This window comes from Sciurus vulgaris (genome assembly GCF_902686455.1).
Source record: "Sciurus vulgaris genome assembly, chromosome: 2".
NCBI classification, from domain to species: domain Eukaryota; kingdom Metazoa; phylum Chordata; class Mammalia; order Rodentia; family Sciuridae; genus Sciurus; species Sciurus vulgaris.
This window is the reverse complement of record NC_136462.1, coordinates 193,344,950-193,372,835: the sequence shown is the minus strand read 5'-3', so window position 1 is coordinate 193,372,835 and position 27,886 is coordinate 193,344,950. Positions and strand designations below refer to the sequence as shown.

At 51.0% G+C, this 27,886-nt stretch overlaps 1 protein-coding gene across 4 annotated transcripts; it reads left to right on the top strand.

Annotated features, from left to right (window-relative positions):
• Positions 1-164: 164 nt before the first annotated feature.
• Positions 165-27,476, top strand: UBE2V1 (ubiquitin conjugating enzyme E2 V1). 4 transcript variants are annotated; one of them, XM_079127049.1, is made up of 4 exons: positions 165-320; positions 14,754-14,902; positions 24,932-25,057; positions 26,033-27,476. In XM_079127049.1, the coding sequence occupies exons 1-4, from the start codon at positions 299-301 to the stop codon at positions 26,177-26,179; spliced, it is 444 nt and encodes a 147-aa protein (XP_078983175.1). In that variant the 5' UTR covers positions 165-298; the 3' UTR covers positions 26,180-27,476. The 4 variants fall into 4 exon arrangements, with proteins under 4 accessions (XP_078983175.1, XP_078983176.1, XP_078983177.1 ...); XM_079127051.1 differs by lacking the exon at positions 165-320 and adding an exon at positions 21,467-21,524 and having other exon boundaries at positions 14,766-14,902; XM_079127052.1 differs by lacking the exon at positions 165-320 and adding an exon at positions 15,039-15,090 and having other exon boundaries at positions 14,816-14,902.
• The last annotated feature ends 410 nt before the right edge of the window (positions 27,477-27,886 follow it).

Below are 27,886 nucleotides of genomic sequence, written 5' to 3'. Positions count from 1 at the left end.
TTTTCTGTCACAGTCGCGCCCTCCCACGCCTAATCGCCCCTGCCCCTCTCACCAAGCACCTCAACACCACCCTCGCACCCGCGCCGGAAGCGACTTGCAGGTTGCCGGGCCCTCGCGCACGCAGATATCTCCTCGCCCTGAAAGGGTTCTGGGCGGCAGCCCTTCCCGGCCGGCGCGCGCCGGTCCGCGGGCGGGCGTCAGCGGCGCCGTCTGCGCCTGCGCCTGCGCCTGCGCGCCAGCGCCCGGGGATGGGCGGGGGGAGAAGAAGGGGCCGGCCTTCGAGCGACAGCGACGCAAGATGGCAGCCACCACGGGCTCGGGTGAGCGGGGGCGGGCCCGGCCGGCCGAGGGGGTGCGGGCTGGGCCGGGGCCGGGGGCCCGCGAAGGCCCCTGCAGCGGGGCCGGCGTCTCCGCGCCGCCCTGTTCGCGGGGCTCCGCGTCGGCGGCCCGCGCGGCCCGCCGGGGAGGAGAAGCAGGCGGCGGCCGGAAGCACGGGCGGGGGCCGAGGGGCCTGTGGGCGGCGAGCGGGCCCCGCGGCGCGGCCGAGGGCAGCGGGGAGGGGAGGCGCCCGCGGCGGCCGGAAGCCCCTGCCGGCCGCGGGCCCCGGGACGTGTGCCCGCCGGACGGCGAGGCGCCCGGGGGCGGGCGGGCGGAGGAAGCGCGGCCGGTGGCGGAGCAGCCCCGCACGGCCAGGCGTTGGCCGAGCAAGTCGGCAGGTTGGGGAGGGAGGCGTCGCGTGGCTGCGTGCGGGGAAGCAGGGCATCTCCTCGGGCGGCCGGGGGTCGGGCTGGGGCGACCCGGGGCACCCCCGGCCCCAGGCCCTGTGCGAGGGCTCAGATGACTCTCCAAGTCAGGGAGTCAGGGAGGCCAGCCGCGAGTGGAGCGGGAGAGGGCGGCAGGGAGAGGGCACGCGGGAGCGCCCAGAGGTGGCTCCCTGGAGGGGGAATTCTGTTCCTGCCCCGGTGAGGGAAGCAGACCTGGGAGTGGCTGTCCGGTGGAGGCCTTCTCTCCTTTCCACTCCTTTGGGTCATTGGGACAGATTGGTGGGTTCAGTTCAGAAGTTCCCCGTTGGCCGGATGGGACAGACAGATCAGATGAAGGACAGCGAAGAGGGAATACTCGAGGAAGGGACTCCGGTCTGGTGGTCCCTGGTAGGCTAAGGGAAGCAGCACTTGGAGACTGGATCCTCTGCTGTGCACACTTGCGGGACCCGAAGATGATACCCAAAGGGGCTGATGGAGGATTAGCATTCTGCCCTTGAACATCCAGGGATGGACTCAGATGGTCGTGGAGGTGGGTTGGTCATTGGCTGGGGAAGAGAGTCAGAGCCTGGAGGTGCAGGATTTGGGGAGACCTTGTCTTCCCTTTGATGAGGCTGCACCCTCAGCCCAGGAAGTTCTCCCAGACGGAATGAAGGTGGATGATCTCTGATAGAGGAAGCAAACAGGCCCGCAGGGACACCAGCCTGGGTACTAAAGCCCTTGGGTGTAAGGCAGGGGGGGTCACTAGCGGTGTGGAGGTGTAAGGGGAGCTCATCTTTTCAGGATGTTGCTCTTTCGTATCCAAGTATGACTGAGGGTGGGACCTAAAGAGTTGGATGCAGGGGACCTAATAAAAGCAACCTACTAGATTTTGGTTTCAGCTAGTACGTTGCTGAGTCAGTTCACTTACCAAAACACTACCACAGGCACTCCCAGGAGACAGAGGCCAAGTCAGGGCAGGCTTCTCACCAGAATACCATCCCCGCCAGGTTGCTATGAGCTGGGGAAGGCAGCGTGTCCGTGGCAGCCATTGTTACCGTGCAGCTTAGCCCTGTTTGCAGTTGCTTGAGATTGGCTACCTGCAATCCGGTTTAACAGCTCCTTAATTCTAACCTCCCGAGGCCTTTCCAGTTTGAGAGTGCTTCATAAATGCTAGGCAATCAGAAAAACGTGAGCAGCTGCTGTCTAGTGGACTACATGAGCACATGGCATGGTTTAGATAGAGAGCAGGCGTAAGGCACCCTATACTTGGTTTCCCAAAATGGATAGTTACTGAGGGCCTGTATGTCCTATTATGGGTAGCAAACAAGATGGATATAGCTCCTGTCCTTGAATTCCCATTCAAATCAGGGAGAAAGCTATTACGAGAGTAAATAATTAGGAATATTTTCAGCCAAGTGTGGTGGTGCATGCTTGTAATCCCAGCAGTTGGAAGGCTGCGGCAGGAGGATCCCAAGTTCAAAGTCAGCCTCAGCAATGTAGTAAGGCCCTAAGCAACTTAGATCCTGTCTCAACAAATAAAAATGGTTGGGGATATGGCTCAGTGGTTAAGTACTCCTAGGTTCAGTCCCTGGTACCAAAACCAAACAGGAATATTTTCAGATAGCAGTGAGTGCTTTGAAGGAAATTGTATGATGTGATAGTTTCTGGAGAGATGGTCAAAGTAGGCTTCTCTGGGAAAGTGGCATTTGAACTGAGACAGATGATGGAAAGAGCCAACCCTGCAGCTTGTCCCTTAGGGAGGACTCTTCATGCAAAGACCCTAATATGGGTCCAAGCTTCATGTGTTGAAAGAACAAAAGTCCTCAGTGTGTGAGGGAGACTCGTTAAGGAGTTAGCTCAGAGATGTGGCTTTGGATTTCGTGAAGTACAAGGGAAAGCTATTGAACTAGTATATCATATGAAATAGGCACTCAGTAAATATTGGTTGAATGAATGACTGAATGCCTTAAAATGACATGTGACTTGTGCCCGCAGGTAATGAAAGGCGTGGCATCAGAAGGACCTCAGCTGGGTTAGACTGAAATGCGTGTGCAGACTTTCTAATCCTGAGAAGGCTGCGAAGTGTGTTCAGGAGCCTGTGCTCAGGGTTAAAGTGGACCTGCTGATCAGTCTGTGCCCTGGATGCCAGGAAATAGCTGTGAAGCCTTTGAGTTCCTGCAAAGGCTGACCTTAGCTTTTTATGGTCAGCACTTGGCCACACCACCTTCTCATTCCCCTGGGCCTGTGGTATGTGGTTTCTGCACAGATCCTAGAGAGTAGGACTGTGAAAAATCCCCCTATCCCCAGGATGCCACACTGTGACAGGTGACTTCCTCCTGCCCTGTGTAAGAGTGCAGGACCTCAGACAGTGGTCCTTGCTGTCACCCTGCAGCCCACAGACTTCCCTGACAGTGAACTAGAAACCAGGTCCCAGAGGGGTAAGCCCTCGCTGGGCGTGACTTCATATTTGCCTACATAAGAGTGGCCTCATGTACACATCTGGCTTACGGAAATTTAACATGTGGGCAGTAGAGATTAAATAGCTTTCCCTAGAGAAAGCTGGGGATGGTGATGAGAACCCACGTCCTTTAGCAGGTCTCAGTTCCTGTGTGTCCCTGTGCGAGCCATCTTGAGTCACTTGTGGCCAAGTGACTTTTGCACAGGATGGGCCCTACATTCAAGGAGAGCTCCCTGTCGTGTCAGCCGGAGAAACTGCAGTCTGCTCCAGTGATGGGGACTGGCATCGCTGGGCCAGTGCCAGCCGTTGTCCAGTCAGGGGACCGCCAGGGTGCCTTCTGATGCTGACTTTGCCCCCTCACGTTAACTTTTAAATCTCCCTGCTCCCCTGCACGTTCTCGACCCCCTCCTCTTTCTCTCCTCCTCATTCCTCCCCATTTTGAATCGTGACTCTGGGTAGTGTGATCCAGTAGAGTACAAACTGTGCATCCTCTGCCTCGTCTAAAAGGCCCCAGCAAGGATGGAGCAGCACAGTGGGTGAAGTAAATATCGTAAAGCCACTACTTTGATAGCACGTGCAGTGCTTTGGAGTATCCCGGGGACTTTGCGGGGCCTTTCCTGTCATCTCCTCTTGGCTCTCCACAGCCCAGTGAGCTAACCAGGGACGTGTGGGCCCCATGGTGTTACGGAGGGAGTTTGGTGGCTGGCCGAGAAGTGGCGATGGTGAGGCTGGAGCCCAGGCATTTTGACTGCAGTGTCCCCACCCCAACCCGCTCCAGGACCTTAGGAAAGAACGGGGAAGACAGGGGCTTTGACATGCTCTTCCTGAGTCCTGGAGTGTTTATGATTTGGGTGAAAGAAAGGACTTTAATGAGAAGCGTCTGCCACCCGCTTCAGGAACCCTTTCTATAGCATCCCTGCACTGTTGATCCCCTCCTGGGTAATGAGAGTTGGGACCATTTTTAGGGAAGTGCTTACATTTACCCTGAGTAACTCACGCCTCCTGGGCCCTGGCATATCACGTACAAAGTAGTCCTCATCTTCGTTTGCAAGCAAGCCCTCAGCCTTCTTTTTTAGGCTGCACGTTGGACTGTGTGCTAATTGCTGTAGTAAACACATCTCATTTTTCACAGAACCCTCTCGAGGCAGACATCTGTGGGAAGGTGAGGAAGCAGAGCTGGAGAGGTGTGGCTTAACTGAGATGCAGGGCCAGGGGGTGCAGGACTGGGACATTTCTGCCCCAGGACAGGTGGTCTTCCAGCCCTTGGCTTGTCTGTTGACATTTCTGCCTCAGCCAAGCAGATAACAGTGGGTGAATAGCAGGCATCTTTCCTCGGCTCACGTCCACCCTGTGGCGAGTCCAGCAGGTGCAACCCCAAATGTGCCCTGTCTCCACTGTTGGCTCCCTGTAACCAGAACACCATCTCTCCCGTGTGGACGTCAGGGAAGCCTGCTTTGTCTTCCCCTTTTCCAGACATTTTCTACACAGGAGGCAGAATGTCAGGACCTGTCATTTCCCCTCAGAAAGCCCTTCCTGGTGCACTTGCAGAATAAGCTCAGGTTTTTCCCACGGCCCACCAGGCCCCGAGTGGTCCTGGCCCTGCCGTCCCCTCTCCTCACGTTGGTAGCACACACTTGTGCTCCTGCTCTTCCCCTGCTGGCTGTGCTGTGTCCCCACATCTTCACGTGCCTGGCTGCTTATCATTCTCCAGGATGCAACCCTCTCCAGAAAGTTCATTCCTGACCACTCCTTTGCATGGAGTTTTCTTTTTTGGGACCGGGGATTGAACCCAGGGACGCTTAACCACTGAGCCACATCCTCAGTCCTTTTTATTTTTTATTTTGAGACAGGGTCTTGCTGAGTTGCTTAGGGCCTCTCTGCGTTGCTGAGGCTGGCCTTGAGCTTGTGATCCTGCCTCAGCGTCCCAAGTTGCTGGGATTGCATGTGTGCACCACTGTGCCTGACTACATAGCTTTCTTTGTCACTCTCCCAGGTACCTGTTTTGTTTTCTTCTAAAGCACAAGCTTACCTGAAGTCTTATTTGTTTACTTATTTTCTGTTCCTTTCATCAAGCAGGATTCTGTCTTGTTCTCTGCTAAGTTCCCGGCATCCAGCCTGGTCCCTGACATTGTAGGTAGCTGTTCAGTCAATATTTGTTGAATGTTGCAGTGATTAATCCAGGGTCTTACTTTGGTGTTGCCAAGAATGTAATTTGGCATGTAGAGAAGCAGTGTATCTGATCAGACAGAAGCAAAGTGACCCTTCAGCCTTCCACAAGGAAAGCTCTCACCCTGGCGCTCGGCTTGGTGCTTTATCGTGGAATTAACTGTGTCCTTGCCTTCCCCAGTGTCCTGACTCACTTCTTAACGGCTTACTCTTTGTCTGCACCCCTGTGGGAGAAAATCTAGTCCTTGGCCTTCCTCGCTGACCCTAGCCTGGAGCTCAAGGTCTTGCACTCTGTCACGGGTAGTTTGCTGCAGTTTCTTCCCCTAGAGCAATGGGTCTCAAACGAGGGAGCATCCAGGTGGCCTGGCGGGCCTGTCACGTTGCTGGGACACTCTCTGGGACACTCTCGGAGTTCCCGTTCTGGAGTTCCGGTGGAGCATGTTCCCAGCTGATGTCTCTGAGGACCACAGGGGATGAAGCATTGCTCTGGAGGAGAGAGGTCCGCCGCTCTGGGCAGGCGCCTCCCAGGCAGCAGCCACACCAGCTGCTTGCTCAGCTTTGTCCTCTGCCCTCAGGATGAGCCTGGTGCCTTCCCTTGCAGGCCTTCCCGTTTTCTGAAGTGGGAGCGGCACCACATTCCTCGCTCAGTTCACTGTTTCCTCGAATGAACGCAAACCCAGGTAGCCAGCAGCTTCCTTCTCAGGAGCCCTGGAGGCTCTGCTACTCTAACTCAGGTCCTGGGCCAGGCCGGGCTCTCCAGCAGTCACGTGCTGCGATGTCCTTTCTGTACCACAGACATTTCGTATGTTGCTGTCTTCTGATTACTGCTCTAAGTGTCTTAGGATGACGTGGTGTCAGACTATCAAATATTCATGCTTCTCCAACCTCCGTGTTGTGTTCTCTTTGTAGTTTCCTGCAGCTGCTGACTTTTAAGTTTATATTTAGCCAAGAGAATAACTGGCTGGCTTTTGATACTGACACAGATCCAGGAAAAATCCTCTGGAAAGAATTCTGAAGTAATAGGAACAAATATTTTCTTAGAAAAGGTCGTGGACTGCTGTGATGTTTTAGCACCCTGGTGAAATTATCTTATGTTCGTAGGTAACTTTTTAGTAGTTACAGTCTACTTAACTATACTTATTAGATGTAGATTTTCCTTGTTTATGTCTAGTTCTTATAGAACCTGTAGTTCTCTCGGTTTTGCAAGATTAACACAAGTCCATTTTTATATCCTCTGTATCATCACTTGACGCTGTTTTTCTAGCTGCATTTTAGATGTCAGATTGACCAAGAAATATTGGAAATCTTAAAATTTAGTTTGAGTCTGTTGATTAAAGTACAGTAGGAATAAAACATCAGAATATTGGGTTTTCTGGTCAATTATTCTTCCGTTCTTTGGAATATGTAAACTTCATTTTTTAATTTATTCACTAAAATATTTTAAGTCATGATTTTGATCTTATGCTCTCCATTTGGGTAGAATGAGCTCCTCACTCTTGACAAATACATCCTTAAGGCTTCAGGATCTCTGAACTCCGCCTGTGCTTAGATTTATATACCTGAAGTAGCCCCTGAAATTCTAGGACTAGGGTGTAGTTAGGCCATTTGGATTTAAATGCTCTTTTGTTTTGCAGAAAGTATTGACATATTAACTTTGTATGCAATGTTTGGAATATTAATAACATGCTTTCATACAGATTTTATAAAACAGTTCATTTTACAAAAGTAAAATGAACCATTTTCCTGTGTGGTTTGAGTGAGAAAACAATTTTCCCTCATTTAAAAAAAAAAAGAAAAGAAAGGCTATACTTCCCTGTCTTAAAATAAAAAGGACTGGGATGTGGCTCAGTGGAAAAGCGCCCCTGGGTTCAGCACCCAGGACCCGAAAAGTTTTGATGAGTAAACCAAGAGGAGAAAACGGAGAGGTTAGTTGTTAATTGTGGAACAAGGGATCAAGTCAGCCACTTGGCTGTGGGACAGAATTCCAGGGTGAGGCAGCAAGTGCAGAGGAGAGGGAAGGTCGCCGCCTCCCAAGTGTAGAGCTCTGGTGTGGCCGAGGGTAAGGGAGCAAGCGAGAAGTGGCAAGGGATGGTGGTGGTGGCGGTGGGCTGTGCAGGCCAGGGCATGAGTTGGCAGTGCTGGCAGGAAGCCAGTGGTGGGCTTGAAGGGCAGGGATCGCACCCAGCTTATCTTTAAAAGGATCGTTCTGGAAAACAGACTAGATAGAGGGATCAGAGCGATCACAGTGGAAACAGTAAAGAGTGACTAGATTTGTAAATGGCTTGGATATGGACAGGGAAGATTCCTTGTCAGGACTCCAAAGTTTAGGGTCAGGAGAAATGCTTGTACCACAACCTTGAGACGGGTTTTCAGTAGTGTTCTTGGAGGAAGAGAGCAAGGGACTCCATTTTGGAGGTGTGTGGATGAGGACAGTTGGGAGGCAGCTAACGGGAAGTATAAATTGGACATTCCTTCCTTGGATCCTTGATCTGGGTAAAGTCACCTGGGGGATGGAACAGGTCAAGACCTCAAAGAGCAGAGATTGAGGGACCACCCTGAGACCCAGCAGCCAGGGAGGGGAAAGAACCTGGGTTGAGGAGGGCAAGGAGCCCAGAGCACCAGTAACTTGGGGTGGGGGCTGGGAATCGACTGTGGGCTTTGACTGTAGGATTGGAGGGGCGTGGAGCCCCTGGCACCAGTGACTGGGTAGGAAGGCCTGGCTGGAGTAGCTGCCTGTGTGGAGAACCACAGACAAGCACTCTAGACGACCCTTTTGAGACTTTTTGGTTTTTTTTTTTTTTTTTGCTAATAAGGAACAAAGAAGATGGTAGCTGGAGGAGGACTTGGGGTTAAGCGAGGGGTCTGGGTTGTTTGTTTTTATGCTGGATCCTACAGTGTGCTGGTGGAGGTGATTCAGTAGCAGACTTAAAATGTGCCAGGTCTTCTGCTTACAGGTGCTTTCCAGGTCTTTCTTACTCTCTCCTGCCACATGCAGGCAGGAGCATTGTGATTCCTTCTTTGCTGGGGCTCAAGGAAACGTGTTCAGGTGTAGAGCTAAATTGCTGGAAGGTGGTGGAGTCAGAGCACTTGAGGGTGTAGCTCAGTGGTAGAGCACTTGCCTAGCATGCATGAAGGCCCTGGTTGATTGATTTCCCAGCAGTACCAAAGAAAAAAACCAAAGTTGGGCTGTGAGAACTTGATCCCAGGTCTGGGTTCCTAAACCTCTGCTTGAGACGTATCACATGTTCACTGAAGGCCATGCTGGTTCTTGTTGGTGGGAGTTGCGTAGCCAGCACTCGGACCTGCCCTTTAGGAATAGAGTGCTGGACCAGATGGCCTGCTGCCCTCTGGCATCCGGAGCTTGATGAGGTGAGTCTGCACACAGGGAGACATGGGCCGACTTTGTTTGCCCTGATAAAAGTGGAGTTTGCAGACCTTTATATTCTTTTATGCTCCATTTTTTAAATTTTTCAACAAATGTTTATCTGAGACCTTCTGTACATAGGCCAGTTGGTTGGTTGGTTGGTTTTGTTTATCACATTGTGAAACCAGGAACTTCGCCGCACTCAAGCGCCTTGATACAGACCGTGGCAAATCTCTCAACAGCCCTCTGCTTCCCATCAGCCAGGCCTGTGAGAAGTTCCGTAACAGGTTTTGTCACAGAATCGATTTCAAGCAAATGCTTCTGACTCTGTACCTGAAACATTAGCAGTAGCCATCCCCAGGCTGGCCTCGGCCTTCCAGACTGTCTTGAGCATTTCCTGGGAGCCTTGCTCCGCCTTTCCTCTGGTCCTACTCAGGGCCACGTGCAGCTCCCCACCAGTTACCCAAAAGGTAAAGTCCAGTCTTAGTAACATGACCCCAGCCTCTTCATCTCTCAGTGGATTTCATAGGGGTGTGAGCCCTCAAAAGCTAAGAAACCCTGTCCTGTGGCAGGCTGTACTTCTTTCTTGTGTTTCCATACTGTGTGTTCCGCTGACCCTTGTGTGTGCGTGTAGCTTTGTGTGTGCGTGTCTTGTGTGCGCGCTGAGACGCGACGTGCTGTCAGAAGGCTCCTGTCGTTCCTTCTCCGTAGCCCCGTGTTGTCTGGCGCAGAGCTGCAGAAGTGTTGGATGATTACCACGCTGAAAGAAGATGTATGTGCGTATATGCTGATAATTTATATATAGGGCAGGTTTTTTTTTGGAGCAGGTGAAAGCCAAAATTTGCAGTCCTGGAAAGTGTAGAGGTGGTTTTGGGGATTTGGGGGGTTTTTGGCTTGTAAATGTGGTGGCCAGTTTGACACATTCTGAACATGATGAGCCCGCTGTGGTTCCTTGACAGGAGCGTCATGCCCTTAGTGTAGGGGAGTGCAGTAATTTGATTTCCGCTAGCTGTTGGTCTTCTCCAATTTTTGCTTTTAGTCAGTTTTTGAGTTAAAAAAGTTTGTGTCTTAAAAAAGTGAGCTAAGAATTAAGAGCCTTTGTTAGGAGCTTTCTAGTTTGCGGATGGGCTCTTCGAGATTCAGCTAAATAAGGCTTAACAAAGTACTTAAACGCCAGATGCCAGCAGACTGTCTAAGCTGAATATGGGATGTTTGAGCTCAAGGAATTTGTCACCTCTGGTGACAGCATGGGATGGGACACAGGGGCTCCACCACCGAGCCACGCCCAGCCCTGCTCAGAGGAATTTCTGACCCAGTTAGATGCAAAATGGTGCTCCACGAACCGAGTCCAACCCATAGGCTGGTCGGGGCCCAGGAGTGACCTTCCACTTTCAGCAGGCTCACCTCGGTCCCAGCTCTCCGTGTGCTTTCAGCCAGGTAGTGAGGAGAGCTCAGAGCAGCCGCTGTCCTCGCTAATGCTCTCTTGTTCTTTGGGAGATATAGTTATTTCATAAGATACATCTTTTATCTTAACATGATCTTTGTTGCAACTAGTTTTAAATGAATAAACTTTTTTTTTAAAATTTCTCAGTTGTAATTTCTAACTTCGCAAATATCAGTAGCTGTAAAACCCACATAAACAAAAACTTTTAGAAGTCTTTGTTAAATTTTAAGGATGTGAAGGAGTCTTGAGACCAAGTTTGAGAACCTCTATTCAAATGGAATAAATGTTTATTGTCATTTCTTGGTATATAGTGTAGTTATTCTGATATTTTTGTGTTTCTTCCAACTCCTTCTTGAAATATTTCTACATTGCCTAATAGATACTGACCAATACAAAGTTTTTTATTCATTAAACTGTTTCTGGTGCCTCTTTTACAATTTGAATCAAAATCGAATTGCCTGGACTGAGTTGTGTAGGGAGAGCACTTGCCTAGCTAGATCCCCAGCACCTCAAAAGTAATTTGGATGGCATTGTTCCAGATTCCAGGATTACAGGTGCAACAGCAGCTCACTTTGCCCTCCATGATTCTCAGTTACTTTTCCAGGTGCTGACTTAAAGTACATTGAACTGATCTCCATATTTCTTTTCTTTTCTTTTTGGTACCAGGGATCGAACCCAGGGGTCCTTAACCACAGAGCCACATCCCCAGCACTTTAATATTTTATTTAGAGGTGGGTCTCACTGAGGCTGCTTTAAACTTGATCCTCCTGCCTCAGCCTCCTGAGCTGCTGAGATCACAGGCACATGCCACATGCCCAGCTGGCCTCTGTTTCTTTGGGTCAATTGTATGTGGGCGTTTTGCACCTTTTTTTTAAAGTAATTTTGAATATCTGATCCAATAGAGATGTGTGTTGGAAATACAGGGTTAATCACCAATATACTATTTTGTCCTACTTCACAAATTAAAATTAAACAACCCAAAAAATGTAACTTGAATCACCATCTATTTTGAAACTAATAGCAGAGATCTTGTGGTATTTGGATTTAGAACTTTTTTTTTTTTTTTTTTTGCGGTGCTGGGGATTGAACCCAGGGCCTTATGCTTGCAGGGCAGGCATTCTACCAACTGAGCGATCTCCCCAGCCCGATTTAGAACTTCTTAATCAGGTCTGGTTGTTAGATGAGAAGATGTCACTTGAGCCATAGGATGTTCTTTGCTAAAGTTTACAAGATGACTAGTGCTACTAGAAATGGCTCCTCCTAGCTTTTAAATACCTGACACAGAAAGTGATCATTATGGAGGTCAGGTGTCCTGTAACTGAAGTGGAGCGTGGCTTGTGGGTATTGAGAAGGAAGAGTCTGCTAGAAGAGGAACTTCAAAGGCCCCGAGATGGGGACCTTGCCTAGAGTGCTGTTGGCTTAATTCCTAACTGTTTTTTTCATTTTGTTTTGTTATGGTAAAAGAAATCAGAGCCTGGTGCCAGCCAGTAGTTCCAGCTAGGCGCCTGCCTGTGGTAGTCCCAGGTACTCGGGAAGCTGAGTCAGAAGGATTGCTTAAGCCCAAGAGTTCAAGGCGAGCCTGGGCCACATAGCAAGACCCTGTCTCCAAAAAAAGAAAGAAAGAAGAAAAATAACCCATAATCCTTGCACACAGAGATAACCATTGTTAACACCTTGGTTCCAGTGTTAAGCTTCTTGAGATGTCTCTTCTTCGTTGGTTTGCTAGGGCTGCCATAACAAAATGCCACATATTTCAGTGTTATGTCTTTGAGAGGGGACTTAATCCAGTGTAGCTGAAGAATCCATTCCGTGTGCTGCAGATGAAAAATGCCAGTGTTTCTCAAACCAGCATCAAGTACAGTTTTTGCTGTTTCTTTCAAGAACTGTATGATATTTAATATTTTCTTCTTCAGTCAACTGACTACTTATAGTTATTTTTTAAAGAATAATTTAGCCAAGTGCAGTGGTGAATGCCTGTAATCCCAGTGGCTTGGGAGTCTGAGGCAGGAGGATCACAAGTTCAAGGTCAGCCTAGGCAGTTTAGCAAGATCCTGTCTCACAATAAAAAAGAAAAAAGACTGGGGGTGTGGTTCAGTGGTTAAACTCGGGTGGATATAAATCCTAGTACCAAAAAAAAACAAAAAAAAAAGGGATAATTTACCGTTGTTGTAAATGGGGAGTTAGGATACTGTTATTTGCCCTAGGTAAGTTTTTCTTTTTCTTTTTTTCTTTTTTTTTTTTTTTTTTTTTTTTCCCAGTAGCAGGGATGGAACCTAGAATCTCACAGTCTCACTCTCCTAGGCCAGAGCTGTACCACCACGCTACTCCCCCAACCCCTGAATAAGTTATTCTTAAAAATGTGTTACTGGGCTGGGGTTGTGGCTCAGTGGTAGAGCATTTCCCTCGCATGTGTGAGGTACTGGGTTTGATTCTCAGCACCACATTTAAAATAAGTGTCCATTGACAAAAAAATATTTTTAAAAGTTTATTACTGAGCCACATGGTGGCACACACCTGTAATCCCAGCAGCTTGAGAGGCTGATGCAGGAGGATCTCGAGTTCAAAGCCAGCCTCAGCAACTTAGTGAGACCCTGTCTCTAAATAGAATATTTTTTTAAATGACTAGGGATGTGGCTTGTGGTTAAGTGCCCGTGGGTTCAGTCCCCAGTAAACCCCACTCCCCTTCCTCCCCCCAGAAATCATTACTGTAAGATGGAGCTTCCGGTCACACACCTGAAGTCATCTAATGTGCCATTCACAGCTCTCTCCTTCCAGTTGCTCAGACCTAAACCCTGGGAGCTGTAGACCTCCTCACACGTCTCGGGCACCTGACTGCTCAGACCTCTAGTACCCAGCATCGTATCACACTGTCACCTCCGTGGGCAGGTCGCTGGTGCCTTGTGTGGGGTGGTCGCAGGGGCCTCTTGGCTGCTTCCTCCCTGCGTTCTTCACCCAGCAGGCGAGGGGTTCTGGGAGACGGCTCAGGCCTCTCCTGGGTCTCACTTCCTGCTGCTGTTCTTCCACAACCTCCCTGGGGCCTTTTTGCTTGCTCTGCCTCCTGCCTCAAGACACGCCCTCAGCGTTCTGTAGGTCAGTCCCTGCTTCCTTGTCTTCAGTCAGGACACCCATGACAGTGATTTGAAGCCGCAGCCCTGCCCTCCATCACTTGCTGCTCTCAGGACGCCATGCGCGCAGACTGTGTAATTCACACGGACTTGTCAGTGCGGAGCTCTTGCTGGAATAAGACTCCATGGGTCTGGCGTCGTTCTGCTCATGCTTGTTCCCCAGGGCCTAGAGAAGTGTCCAGCCACGCAGGGCTCAGGCGCGTCCTGGTTGAATCAGCAAGGCCTGTGTCCTGTCTTAGGAGAGGCCGACATGTACTGGGGAAACCTCCCGTGTCTCGGGTTCCTCCAGGCCTCTCGAGTCAGGTAGTAAGTCCTGCTTGCCTCTGAGTCTGACCAGAGGGAGCGTTGGCCTTCAAGGCTTAGGTAGCTTGTAATTTGTAATTTGTCTAGATTCCAAATTTCCCCCCAAAGGAAATAGTGCAAAAGACAGAGAAAATGGGAGAGGATGGAGAGGCCAGCAGGAGTGGTTGGGCGAGCAGCCTCAGAGGAGGTGCTCCACGCCCGGCCAGGAAGAAGGGCCCTAGGCCGCCCACCCCAAGTCCCAGCCCGGAAGGCCCCAGCGCCTCGGGTCATTCTTGAGAGACATCTAAACGGGCCTCAACCCTGTCCGAACTCGGGTACTGGCTTGGACCTGCGCGGTTTGAGTGTGGCTTTTATGAGCTACTAGCCCAGACTTGGGGTTTTGGAAGCGGGTATGTTAGGGAACCAGCTGCTGCCTTCTGCCTTTTCACAAATGGGGAGAGAAACTGCAGCTTACAGAATGGAACATTTCATCCATGGCACCTTCCCTGACTCTTAGTTGATTAAGAAAATACCATTTTTATTTGATGTGTCTATGGCAGCTGTTCCTCCTACTGTCATTTGAAAGTCATTCCAATGAATGAGCTTACCCTTGCCTCAGAAGTACGTATAAGACCAGGCACAGTGGCACACACCTGTGATCCAGTGACTTGGGAGGCTGAGGCCAGAGGACTGCGAGTTCAAGACCAGCCTTGGCAACTTAGTGAACGCCTGTCTCCAAATACACCCCTGGGTCTGATCCCCAGTACCAAAAAAAAGAAGAGAGATGGCATAAGAGCAAAACAAAACAAAAAAGCCTCTGTCGGATACTTAGGCTGGCACTTCATTGGTGGTTTTCACTCTAGCGGACCCGCAGGGATCAACGTTTGGATGTGTAAAATCTTGATGAACTTCGTCAAGGCTGGGGTGGGTGCCCTAAGTTTGTTTTTCTAGCCCTGATCACGTCACCTGTCACAGAACACATGCTTCTTCCCTCTGGTCGTGCTAGTTAATGTCAGTGCACTGGTAAGCGCTGGTCTGAGCGGGACGGCCGTGAGGAGCTGTTTGCATGTTCGCAGCTGCGTTGCCAGGTAGTGACGACAAGCAGCCGGCTCTGTGCTTACAGGTCCCCCTGTAGTTGCTAGTATCTTGAATTTCTTTCCATTTATTTTAGGAGTAAAAGTCCCTCGCAATTTCCGACTGTTGGAAGAACTCGAAGAAGGCCAGAAAGGAGTAGGAGATGGCACAGTTAGCTGGGGTCTAGAAGATGACGAAGACATGACACTTACGAGATGGACAGGGATGATAATTGGGCCTCCAAGAGTAAGCGTCGAGCTGCGGCTATAAATGTCAATGTCTTAAATTCACTGTGCCTCCTTTTAGAAACGTACTAGCCTTATCGCGGAAAAAGCTCACCAATGGTATATTTTCTGAAATGTGGCTATTCTTTTTTGACCAGTTTCAGTTTATATATGTGAACCTCCTCTGATGCTGTTTAATCCCTCTGAATGGTAAGCAAAAACCTGTTTAGACTCGGTGTGAATTTACATGTCATGTAGCCAGTGAGGCTTGAGATCTTTGAATCCTCAGGTGTACTTTAGAGCAAACTGTCCAATTACCAGACTCCAGGCCTAGCCAGCAGTCCTGAAGCCGATCCCAGAGGAATTTGGGGACGCCTGCACAGTCGTGGTTTCTCAGGTCTGCCGTGTCTGTATCCTAATTCACTGGGCCAACCAGCAAAGGTCTGATCTCAGCTCTGCTCTGTTCCAGGCCTTGTTAGATCCAGGGAGCTTTGCAAAGAAGGACCCTGACAAGGAGTTGGGGAAGGTGACTGTCAGAGCGTGTGATTTGTTGAGTTTCCAGCGTTCATAATGCCAGCTTCCCCTTTATTGAGGAAACATAGCGAACCCTCGAGAACTGTTACTTACTCTCCCCAGGTCCCGTTGGTAGATCTCTTGGTGTGATTGCGTTCCATTTCACAGATGAGGAAACAGATCAGGAGTGGTCACTGCTGAGTCACATAGCTGATAACTGCCCTGCCAAGTCTGTCGACTGGGAGTCCCCTTACCAGCTACTCCGCCACGTGGTCTCGCTGTGTTCCTGCTTTGAGAGTTTATTTGTTACCATTATGGAGTTGCCCTGAGCGCTCTGTACTGTATTAACTTGACATAGGAGCCAAGGAATAGCTTCCTACAAGGTGACGCTCACTGCAGACAGACTGGGAGCTCCTGCCTGACAGTGCTTGAGGACAGTGACATCCCCTCCTAACTGCCTGCGAGCTCTGTTTCACTGTGGGCGGGACGGCTGGGGCGAGGCCGAAGCTCCTCGTTGGGGCGCCCCAGCAGGCACCTAGATCAGTGGCACTGGTGGTGCATGACACTAAAAAGCGCTGCATGTTCTTTTTTTTTTTAATATTTTTAGTTGTACCTGGACACAGTGCCTTTATTTTATTCATGTATTTATATGTGGCGCTGAGGATCAAACCCAGTGCCTCACACGTGCTAGGCAAGCGCACTACCACTGAGCCACAACCCCAGCCCTCCTGTTGCTTTTTAAGTCATTTTTGTGACACTGTAGATTTTTTGGGGGTGGGGTGTGATACATTTAATGTGTTTTTACTCGTTTCTTTATCCTCTTTCCTATGAAGAAGGCTTGTTTCTCCATCGAGGTGATTTTCTTTGCTGTCCCATTGTATGCTCTTGGCTTCTTCCCTGCATTTCTTAAGAAAGGTGTAGGATTGTTGAGGATGAGACTCTTCCTCCTCCTCCTTCCTCCCAGAGTACCTGGGAATGACTCAGAGTGGGGTAGTTGTTCAGTAGATTTGTTCACCAGTTCACTCATTCATAGTTCCCACAAGTAAGAGCGAACTAGTGTGCAACATTGTGAATACACTAAATACCACTGAATTATATATTTAAAAAAAGCAACAAGAAGCCAGGCATGGTGGCACATGCCTATAATCCCAGCAACTCAGGAGGCTGAGGCAAGAAGAGCACAAATATAAGGGTAGCCACAGCAACTTAGCCAGATCCTTTCCCAAATTAGAAATAAAAAGGGCCGGGGGGGGGGGGGTGGCTCAGTTTAATCCCTAGTATCGGGTAGGGGGGACAATCAGGAAGTTCTATTGGGAATATTCTATTCCACCTAAAGCAGCTTGGATTACCCTGAATTTTAATTTTTCTCTTTTCAAAGGGAATAAGTTTTAGTAGTAGCGATAGTATGCAGGTACTTTCCATGTATCTATTTAGTAAGAGCTTTATTGAGATATAAATTCCCATATTATAGAATTCACCCTGTTAAAGTGTATAATTCAGGAGTTTTATCCCATTGAGTTGTGCAAATGTCACTATTTTCATCACCCCAAAAAGAATTCATCAACTGCTATTCATCAGCAGTCACTCACTACCCCCTACTTTCAAACGTTGACAGACATTAAACTACTTTCAATTCTATGGATTTGCCTCTTCTGGATGTTGCATATTAGTGGATACTGTGAGTCATCTCCTGTGTCTGGCTTCCCTTAGCCTGTTACAACTCTTTTTTAAGACTGGATGTTCTCTTGTTTGGATATACCATATTTTGTTTATTCATTCATAAGTTGATTGACATTTGAATTGGCTCTACCTTTTGGCTCTTTTAAATAGTGATGCTAAGAACGTTTGTGGACTGGCTTTTGCATGAACGTTCATTTTCCGTTCTCTTGGGTGTGAATCTAGGAGCAGAATTGCTGGATCATATGACAATGGTGTCTCACATTTGAGGAAGTTCCAAACTGTCTCCCAAAGCTGCTGTACCATTTTACAGTCCTGCTAGCAGTGCACGGGGTTTCCATTTCTCCACCTCCTCACCCCTACGGTTTATCTTATTTTCTGTCTTTGTACCCCTATAATTTTGATTTACCTGGTTCTCCAAGGTTAAAAACAAAGTCATAAAAAGAACTCTGCTTCTAGATGTTTCCTATAACCAGTCAATTTTATGATCAGTGTACAAGATATTTGCTCTGTAGTTGGAATATTGACATAATTATTAAAGCTTCTAACCTGAGTAATTCATCTTTCTATTTATTTATTTTTTTATTGTTTTACCTAAGAGAAAGTTTTCCATTCAAAATTTAAAAGGCAGGAACTGGGCACAGAGGCACACACCTGTAATCCCAGCTACTCAGGAGGCTGAAACAAGAGGATCACAAGTTCAAGGCCAACCTGGGCAACTTAGACCCTGTCTCAAAATGAAAAAGGGCTGGCGATGTGGCTCAGTGATTAAGTGCCCCTGGGTTGAATCCCTGGTACAAAACAAAAAAGACTGAAAGTATAGCTTAGTGGTAAAGAGGAATCCCTGGGTTCATTTCCTGGCACTGCAGGGGGCGGAGGGGACAGCCCTGAGGATGTAACTCAGTGGTGGAGCTTAGCATGTGCAGGGCCATGAGTTCAATCCCCAGTGCCACAAAATTCTTTTTTTTTTTTTTAGACGAAGGCTGGAGGCATGGTTCAGTGGCAGAGTGCTTGCCTAGCATGCACAGGCCTTGGGTTCAGTCCCAGTACCCCAGTAAAACTTTTTTTAAAAGCATATACCATGTGATCCAGTAATTCTGCTAGGAATTTACTCCTCAGTTTTTCTGTTGTATTGCTCAAAGGCAGTGTAGAAAATCACTTCATGCAGTATTGCCAATAATACCAAGATATTGGAAATGACCTCAGTGTCTTTGAATAGACCATCTTAGGTACCCCTTAGCTATTGGAAAGAACGAGACGTGCTTGTGTGCTGAGACGTAATGGCCTGTCTGATGTGTAAGTGAAAAAGGTTCCAAAGCCCTCCACGGAGTAGCCTGCGGTTCCAGTGGGGGCCACTGATTGTGGGAGGAGGCGGTCACATGTGTCTGCCCGTGCTGTGTGCTTAGGATGTCTTTTTAAAGCACACGAGCTGGTGACATGGGTGGGCCTCTTCAGAAGGGAGTGGCAGGCCAGGATAGGGAGAAAACTTCATTTCCACCTTTTTGTGCTCGTTGTTTTCATCACGTCTCATTTGACTAACACACACGCCTCACGTCTCACGTGTCCTTCAAAGCACAGCTTCCTGTCTCCCTGCAGAACTCTGGCACACATCTGACTGCACTCACTTTGGGTGTGCATGCTTCTCTGACCGCAGAGTCGCTAGCAGTGGCTAGTGTCTACAGCCCAGCGCACTGGCTCTTTTTGTGGTGCTTCTAGGGCTGTCCTGTGCATTGCAAGATGTTTAGCCGCATCCCTGACCTCTCCTCACTAGATGCCATTAACACCCCAGTCCCCACTGTGACAGCTGTAAATACCTGGTGACATTGCTGCATTCCCCACGGCCCTGGCCCAGGGCAGAAGTGGCCCTGGCTGGGAAACGCCATCAGGCCTCTGAGGCAGGTGAGAGCCGGGGGATGGGTCTGTGCGCATCTTGCCCGAGGTCGGGCCGGGATTTCCAGGGCACTTGGGGAAAGGAAAGCACTTCCTGTGGGGTGGCTACCACAGAGTGACGCTGCGCGGCGTCCGCCTGCCGGTGTGTGGGTGCGCAGGGCAGGTCCTCCTGAAAGAGAGTGAGCCCACACGTGCGAAGCTCTGCAGTCAGGCATTTCCTCGGCAGGTGGTGGACACTTCCCTACCAGTGCAGAAGCAGCTTGCAATTCTGTGACTGGCACCTGAGTGTCTGGCAGTATAGCCTAGGAAGTGGACTTAGTTCTCCTTAACTCTGCATCGCCCAAGAAAAGAAATTGTGTCAGATATTTCTTTCCACCCCCCAGCTTTGAGGTATGATTGACCAGTGGAAATTGTGTATATTCAAGGTGTACAGCTTGGCGATTTGGTGTGCACACACATTGTATGGTGTTGCCACATTCAAACAGATCAACACGTCCACCAACACACAGGTACTGTGTGTGCACGTCTGTGTCTGTCCGTGGTGAGGACTTTTAAGATGAGCTTTCCCCAGGCGTGGTGGTGCGCACCTGTAATCCCAGCCGCTTGGGAGTCTGAGGCAGGAGGACCACAAGTTGGAGACCAGCCTAGGCAAGACCCTGTCTCAAAATAACATGTTTATAAAGGAGCTGAGACGTAGGGCAGTGGCAGTGTGCTTCCACCTTGCGTGAGGCCCTCGGCTCCGTCCACTGTGCCATAGAGGGAAAAAGAGGTACTCTTAGCAAACGTCAAGGATCCAATCCAGTGTTCCTGACCATAGTCACAGAATGTATTCATAACTGGAAGTTTGTGCCCTCTGACCCTTTCCCCCACATATCAGCTCCCAGCAGCTACCATGCTGCTCTCTGCTTCTATGAAACTCAGCTTTTGGATTCCACATATTAGTAAGATCAAACAGTATTGGTTGGTGTCTGGCTCGTTTAAGTCAGTAACCTGCCCTCCACGTTCATATGTACTGTTGCAGGTGGAGGGACTTCTTTCTTCGTGGCTGAGTAAGATTCTTCTGTGTGCATGTGTGTAGACAGAGTGGATGTTCAGCACACCCCACCCCCATCCATTCCTTCTTCAGTGGACGCTTGAGGTCACCTGCTTCCCCATCTTGGCTGTTGAGCGGCGCTGCGGTGGACATAAAGTGCCCGTTGGGTGCTGCTGCTGGCTCTCGGATGTGAGCCCATGCCGGTGTTTCCTCTGCAATCAGTCCATACAGGAAGCTGGTCAGAGAGGTGCAGGCGGAAGGCACAGAGCAGAAAGTGGCCACCTGCTGGGCAGGGCGGCCAGAGAAGAAAGCAGGCCCAGGAGCCCTGGCCTCTGACTTGGGGCCGCAGGCAGAAGGAGCAGGAGCTTCTGTCCTCTTTCCCTTCACACCAGGCTCATGCAGTAGTTGGACAGTGTGATCTTTAGGTAGTAGGACATCTGGGGGACACTAGGGCCACACTGGAGATGGGACCGTGGCTCCCAGAAGGACGCCACAGTGGTGGGACGAGGGAGTGTGTGCAGAGGACACTGCCCCGTTCTGTGCTGCCGGGCCAGCTCCTGCCCGCCTCTGTGCTCGACTCAGCCAGGCTCTGCAAGGCAGGGGCAGGGCGAGGGGACTTGCTGCCTCCTGTCTGCCCATCCTTCTGTGCCTCAGTTTCTGCGCTTCCTCCTGGCATCAGCAGTGGGTCCAGCCCATCACCTCCCCCGCCCTCCTGCCCCAGGGCGGTACCTGCGGTGACCAGGCGGCGGCCCCTCGGGAGGCCGGAGCTCAGCCGTTGGACCTCTTCCCTAGGCCCCAGCCCTGGGCACAGGGCGTATTCCTTCCGTTCCCTCTTTGCTCTTCGAGCCCACTGACACCTGTTTAATCAGTGCCTGTTGTGCTGTCTTCCACCTAACCATGGTCCCCACCCCTGGTCCACGTGTGACTGATCAGCAGGGTGGCCTATCTCTGCCACCCTTTCCTGCTGTCTGCACCTGCCTGCTGCCTGCGTGCTGAGCCATTCAGGTCTTACCCGTCTGTTCATGTAGACACGGGGCTGAGCCCACGCTGCGCTACCATGGCTTTTTTTTTTTTTTTTTTTTTTTTGAGACAGGGCCTCACTAAGTTACTGAGGCTGACCTCCCATGTAGCTGGGATTATAGACATGTGCCACTGTGCCCAGCAAATCTTAGGCTCTGTAGAATGTCCCTTCAGGAGTTCACCCTCCATTCTAACACAGCATGTGTACATTAAGTATAATTTATAGGGCAACAGGTGTATGCTCCCAGCGTGCACACACACTCATGCCGCACACAAAAGTAATTCATATGTAACGGTGCAGGTTTAGAATTGAGTAAGCAATTGACTGGCTGACCAAATGTTACCTTTTTGTATGTTTAGATTTTAGATTTTATTTTTTTGCATATTTTTGTAGCAACTACCTTATTCTTTTTCTTATATCTCATACTTTGTTATTTTTTTCTTTTATTGCAGTACTAGGGATTGAACCCAGGTCCCATCGTGCATGCTAGGCAAATGCTCTACCATCAAGGTACATTCCCAGTCCCTTTTTAAATTTTATTTTGAGACAGAGTCTCATTAAGTTGCCCAGGCTGGCTGGAATTTGCAATTCTCCTGCCTTAGTCTCCCAAGTAGCTAGAATCGTAGGCAGGTGCCACCATGCTTGCCTTCATACATTTTAAAATAAATTTTATTTTATAATGCTCTTAGGTTTCAGAAAAGTAGTGAAGGTGGTGCAGAAAGGGCCTGTGACACCTTCCCCTGTTGGCAGCCTCTTGTGCTAGTGTGGCAGGCACTGCTCCTCCAGCGTCCACGCATCGGTATTAAGTGAAGCTGCTCTGTGAGTTCTTCATGTTCACCTTTGTCTTGTCCTGGAGTCCACGTAGTACGTATGCCACGTGCACTCGCCATCCTGTCTCGAGCTCCTTGGGCTCCGACATTCTCAGGGGTTTTTTTGTTTGTTTGTTTTTTGGTACCAGGGATTGAACTCGGGGGCACTTGATCACTAAGCCACATCCCCAGCCCTATTTTGTATTTTATTTAGAGACGGGGTCTCACTGAGTTGCTTAGTGCCGTGCTAAGGTGCTGAGGCTGGCTTTGAACTCTCCATCCTCCTGCCTCAGCCTTCGTAGCCTCTGGGATTACAGGTGTGGCCACCGTGTGTGGCTCTTGGGGGTTTTCTGAGGCCCCTGACTGGAGGAGCACTGGTCGTGTATTTTGTGGGAAGTGTCTGTGGAAATTTGCCTGGTGTTTTCTCGTGGTCAGAGGGGGTTATCTCACATGTGTGTCTCAGGCCCCAGAAAGGCTTATGATTTCAAGGCTCTGGACCTGTAGTGCGGAATGGGCAGAGTAGACTGCGGGGAGGAGGAGGAAAGGGGAGGGGAGCTGCTAGGGAGTGGCGTTGGCCAAACTGCACTGTTTCCTGTGCGCACGTGCCAGTCCGCCGCGTGTGCAGCTATCAGGCACCAATAAAAAGCGGGGAGGGAAAAAAAGAAATCGACTGTGTGCGCAAACCTGCCCCGACCTGGAGGAAGGTGTGTGTCTGATGTGGAGGCGGTGGGTCATCTGCTGTGTCCTGCAGCGGGTGAGTGCAGCGTGTGGACGTGTCGTGGTGGTGTGGTCAGTCCTTTGCAGGTGGGTTTTAGGTGGCTTATAGTTACCTTTTGCTGTTAAGACAGTGCCTTGCACTTTTCTGAACCAGTCAGCATCCCGTGCAGGCGAGGAGTGACTTGCTGCTCTGACCCACCCACCCCCGTTCTGGCGAACTGCATCTTAAGTTTCATGCATGTCATCAGTGTTTCATGATCAAATAATCTTTTTTAGGTGTATTTCATGGGCGTGATTGTTCACACTTGTGGGGCTCCATATGGTCATTAGATACAGGCACGGGGTGTGAAGCGATCTAATCAGGATCGTTACATTTCTACCTCCCGAAACACGGAAATCCCGAGTGTTCCTGGAACCCTCCTTCGGCACATCGCCCTCTTGACTGGGACCTTTGCAGCGGCTCTGGGGATGCTCAGGAACAGTGAAAGGATGAAATCAGACGCGCTGTTTCCGGAGAAAGCCTCGCACCGGCTTCCTAAGCCCCCAGAGCTGTGCCCGCTGCGCTGGGCACTGTGCGTGTTCCGGGGCGAGCGCCAGGCCACGTCATGGTCGGACGTTCGGTGGTTCCCCTCTTCCGTGAGGGCTGGCGCAGGGGTTTCAAGTGTCCTTCAGTGTCGAGTCCTGATCTCCGTGACGGCCGTGTCCGCTGCCTGCCTCTGCCACATCAGTGCTGTAGCGAGCGAGCCATGAAATGAGCAAGACAGGCCGCAGAACGTGCCGGCGACGGCCAGATGGTGCAGCGAGGCCACGGGACGAGAGGGACCCACCCGCGTGCCCTCTTCGCCTCCTGCTTTGGTTTTCCGGGGAGCCTTTGTCCTTGGAGGGAGCACTGAACTGCAGTGAGGTGTCCACTCCGTGAAGCGTGGCAAGCACGAGCGGCTGCCAGGCGGCCCCCAGGTGGCACCCAGGTAGAGCTGGTGGGACTGGAGAGGAATGGGGGGCCAGAGGCTCCTCCCTGGCTCTCCCAGAACCTGCGCAGGCTGAGGCCAGTGAGGCCGTGTCTGTGGGAGCAGATCCCAGGGGAGCAAGAAGACAGGCTCAGTGGGTTCCCACGAGGGGCTGGTGGTGGAGGAGGTGGGGGGTCTTGGGGTGGAAGCAGTGGGGCTGAGGGAAAGGGGCTTGGCCGACCCAACCCGTAGGGGTTTTGGCCTTTTGGTTTGTTTTGGTGCTGAGGATGGAACCCAGGGTGGCTTTCCCACTGAGCCACATCCCCAGTCCTTGTTCTTTGCGACAGGGTCGTGCTGAGCTTAGGCTGCTGAAGCTGGCCTCAAGCTCACACCCCTCCTGCCTCGCCCCGAGTCGCTGGGATAGCCGGTGTGGGCACTGTGCCCCGCAGTCTGGGCTCTGCCTGCAGAATGGGCAGGAGAGACGGCAGCAGCACTTCAGGAGGGAGGAGAGGAGCATGGACGGTGCGTGGGCAGCCACAGTTGGACTTTGGTTCTGTTAGTTTGGGGTCCTGGGACGCGGGTACGTGAATGACTTCTGAGTCTTCAGATGTGTCTGGGTTTCTGTCAGGGGCAGGCCACACAGCGTGTCGGAGGCTGGGACTGAGGGTGTGAGCTCGCCTGGCATGCGGGACGCCCTGGGTTCAATTCTGAAGGGAATCCACTGCGGTTGGTTCCCCCCAGGGGCCACTAGGTGTCACTGTTCGTAGGAGCAGTGGCTCGTACAGCAGGACTGCTGAGGGGACACACAGGGGCCCTGCCCTCACAGTGGGACACCCCCCTGCAATGTAGCTTAGAACAGGACAGAGTAAGGGACTGGGCAGATCCTAAACTGGGCCTTTGGGTTGTGTGGTAGTCCAGTGGGGGACACTCCAGGCAAGAGGGGCAGCCCAGCTTGGGCAGCAGTTTCGTGCCCACTAGGAAGGTCACTGGTGTAAGTGGAACTTCCCTGTGTTTCTCACAAAGGCGTGGTTGGCATTTTTCAAAGGACTGGTGTTTCCTGTGCAGGCCTGGGATCCCGGCCTCCTGCCTGACCACTGCATGCCCTAGTGTCAGCCACCGTGCCTGCGGGGGAAGGGAGCCCTGAGGGTGGATGCCCTGGGGGCAGTGGCCGTCCCACCCTCTGCACAGGTGGTGCCCTGGCCCACAAGCCTGGGGTGAGCGGGGTCGCGGCAGAGCAGGGCGGCCTTCAGGGAGAGGCGGCCCCGTGAGGCTTGGCGACACTGGAAACAAGTTGTCTTCTTCTTCCCCCAAAGCCTGGGGACCTGTGGCCGCTGGCTGCGCACAGCACTTGAGTCCTCCAGTCAGGAATGAATGGTGTTGTACGTCTGTCTGTCTGAGCTCCATGTTGGTAATTGCCTGACATCTTTGTACCCTTTCTTTCCAGACAATTTATGAAAACCGAATATACAGCCTTAAAATAGAATGTGGACCTAAATACCCAGAAGCACCCCCCTTTGTAAGATTTGTAACAAAAATTAATATGAATGGAGTTAATAGTTCTAATGGAGTGGTAAGTTGTGTTTCTGTCCCCACTTGTCCCTCTGGGCTGAGAGTTGCTTTGTGCTTTGGAGGTTATGTCAGTGTCTGTGCACCTGGGAGCGGGACCTCCTCCCAGCCGTGTTTACCGGCCCCTCAGGTCACCTTTCTGTGGCCTGCACTGCTTAGCACTTTGAGATAAGGGTGTATTCAGTCCCCGTGAGGCGGAGACGTGATGGGGCAAGCGACCAGAGGCCTTGGCCACACCCTGACCTCCAGGCCCTACCTATTGGGGTGATATTTTTATCTCTTAATAACCTTGCTTTTTAAACTTACTTTGATACATTCATTCATGAATCTGAGATCCAAGACGCTCCAGGATCCTTTTGTGCTGGGGATGGAGCCGGGCCTAGGGTGCACCCCGCTGCCCCCGTCAGCCCCTCCTGCCTGCGCTGCTGGCTGAACTCCTAGGGGCCATGTCGCAGGGTCTTGCACTTACTGAGATCACGCCAGACCTGTGTCCTTAGCATATTCAGAAAACTTGAAAAGAAAATCGGAGACGAGCCTCGAGCTTTTGGTGCAGCGGTAAGGTGTCTGGGCCACCTGGCACTTGGGAGCGCTGTGCCGCGCAGGGTCCAAGCCGCCCACTGCCTTTGCCACCCCTACTGCCCTGTGCTTCCTTGTCATCTCCTCCTTGGGTATGGCATCCAAGGCCCGGGATGGCCACAGCTGGCCCACAGCAGGTCATTCTTGCCCAGCCAAGTTGGATGGGGTTGAGCCCCTCCCAAGTGCCAGCGTCACCCTTGCCCTCTCCCAAATTGGGACACAAAAGAAAAACGGTGGCTGGAGGAGGAGATCCCGCATGTGGGCGTCCTGCAGGTCAGGTGTCACCTGTGATAGCACGCTCAGCCTGAGAACTGCGCTCTGACCAGCCCGTACCGCGGCGCAGCCCAGGCGTGCGGCTGTTTGACTTGTGGACCTGAGTGATGGTTCTGTCTCCTTCCCGTAGGTGGATCCACGGGCCATATCAGTGCTAGCAAAATGGCAGAGTTCGTACAGCATCAAGGTCGTTCTGCAAGAGCTACGGCGCCTAATGGTGTCTAAAGAAAACGTGAAACTCCCTCAGCCGCCGGAAGGACAGTGCTACAGCAATTAATCAAAAAGGAAACCACAGCCCCATTCGATTTGAGCAGTCTTCATTTTCCACCGTAGTGAATTTTCTAGACACATCTTGTAGACTCAGAGTACTGGAAAGAAAGCTCCCATTCAAAGGCAGTTTATCTTAAGATACTGTAAACGATACTAATTTGTCCATTTGAAATATATAAGTTGTGCTATAACAAATCCTCCTGTCAAGTGTAACCACTGTCCATGTAGTTGAACTTCTGGGATCAAGAAAGTCTATTTAAATCGATTCCCATCCTGACCGGTGGGCACATCTAACTCAACTGTGAAAAGACACATCACACAACCACCTTGCTGCTGATGACGTGGCCGGGGCTCTGCCTTCTCCCTCCCCTGCCTCCGCCCACCCTGGGACAGCCCCCGAGAGGCCTGCTAGAGCAGAGCAAAGGTGGCAGGTGGCACCTGGGGACTGCGCTGGGCGGGCTGCTTTGCCTCACTTGGTCACCTTTAAGTCTTAAAACGCTCCCCTTCCAAGCCATGGTCCCCCACTCTCCACCCCCATCCTTGGCCGAAGCACAGATTGTAACCCTTCGTCCCCTCTGAAATCGGCCTTCGCGAGGAATTCAGGGCTCCCTCCCCCACCTGATCGAGGGGTGCTGCTTTCCCTCCTCCTCAGCCCCTGTCCACTGGCACCACCCGCGCTCTTCTCCACTGTCCTCGACTTGGCCAGAGCCCTGGGTCAGCTCGGAAAGCCCCTGACCTCCCTCCTCCACTCCTGGAACCACCCCCATCCCCTCTCGTCCAGCCTGGGCAACGAGCTGTGGCTCCTGGGCCTGCGCTCTGCTGTCACCCTCAGCCCATGCGTCTGGCCCAGGTCCTAAGGTGGACAGGGCAGCCACCAGGGTTTCCCAGACCTGCCAGCCCTCATAGTCCCTGCTGGCTAGACCTGCAGAAAGGCCACTTGAAGACACTCGTGAGCACACAGGGTCCCTCTGGATTTTTCCTTCTCCTGTAATGACTTGGCTTGCAGACGGTGAAGAGGGGTGACCAGGGCTCCTGTTGGGGTCCCCTGCCATCCACGTGGGTGCAGTGCGGAATCTGACAACTGGAACCAGAGAAACCTGGACCCAGCGCACAGGCTGGTTTTGGTGCCGCTGCTTCCCAGGTGCTCAGCAGGGACTGAGGAGAAGCCGGTGTGCACAGCAGGCCCTGGAGTCTGCGGGCCCGGCTTCCTGGCACGTTGCTGCGTCTCCCACTTCCCGTTCAGGACCACTAAATGCTGAAATGCGGATGCATAACGAAATAAAGGCAATTCATGGTGTTCTGAAGGGTTTTTTTTTTTTTTTCTCTTTTGTGTAAAACCACCTTTTGAAGCGGCAACTATCAAGTCTGAAAAGCAATTGATGTTCCCATTAGTCTCTTTCTGGGGGAAACGTTAGTTCTAAGGATTTAACGTCCTGTACCTAAAGTTTAAGATGACAGTATTCCATAAGCAGCCTTTTTATCGTCAGACCATTGCCTGATTTTAATATAATAAAAAGTGTGCATTAATATTTAACAGGCTGTGCTGTTCTTCCTCCTGGCATATTAATTTGGCAGTTTTTAATGCTTTAGATGCTTTGGGATTCATTGGCCCTTTGTAGAAAAATTTAGGATTTTTGGGCCAACAGGCAAAAGCCAAGGTCCTTATGTAAGTGCTTAATTATATAAAAGAGAGCAAATTTCCAGAGTACAGTAT

What these genes read in the sequence shown, in the direction of transcription:
- UBE2V1 (XM_079127049.1), top strand. Translation starts at nt 299, where the DNA reads ATGGCAGCCACCACGGGCTCGG. An exon ending in GGCAGCCACCACGGGCTCGG is followed by an intron (nt 321 to 14,753) that starts GTGAGCGGGGGC and finishes CATTTATTTTAG; the next exon opens with GAGTAAAAGTCCCTCGCAAT. An exon ending in TGATAATTGGGCCTCCAAGA is followed by an intron (nt 14,903 to 24,931) that starts GTAAGCGTCGAG and finishes CTTTCTTTCCAG; the next exon opens with ACAATTTATGAAAACCGAAT.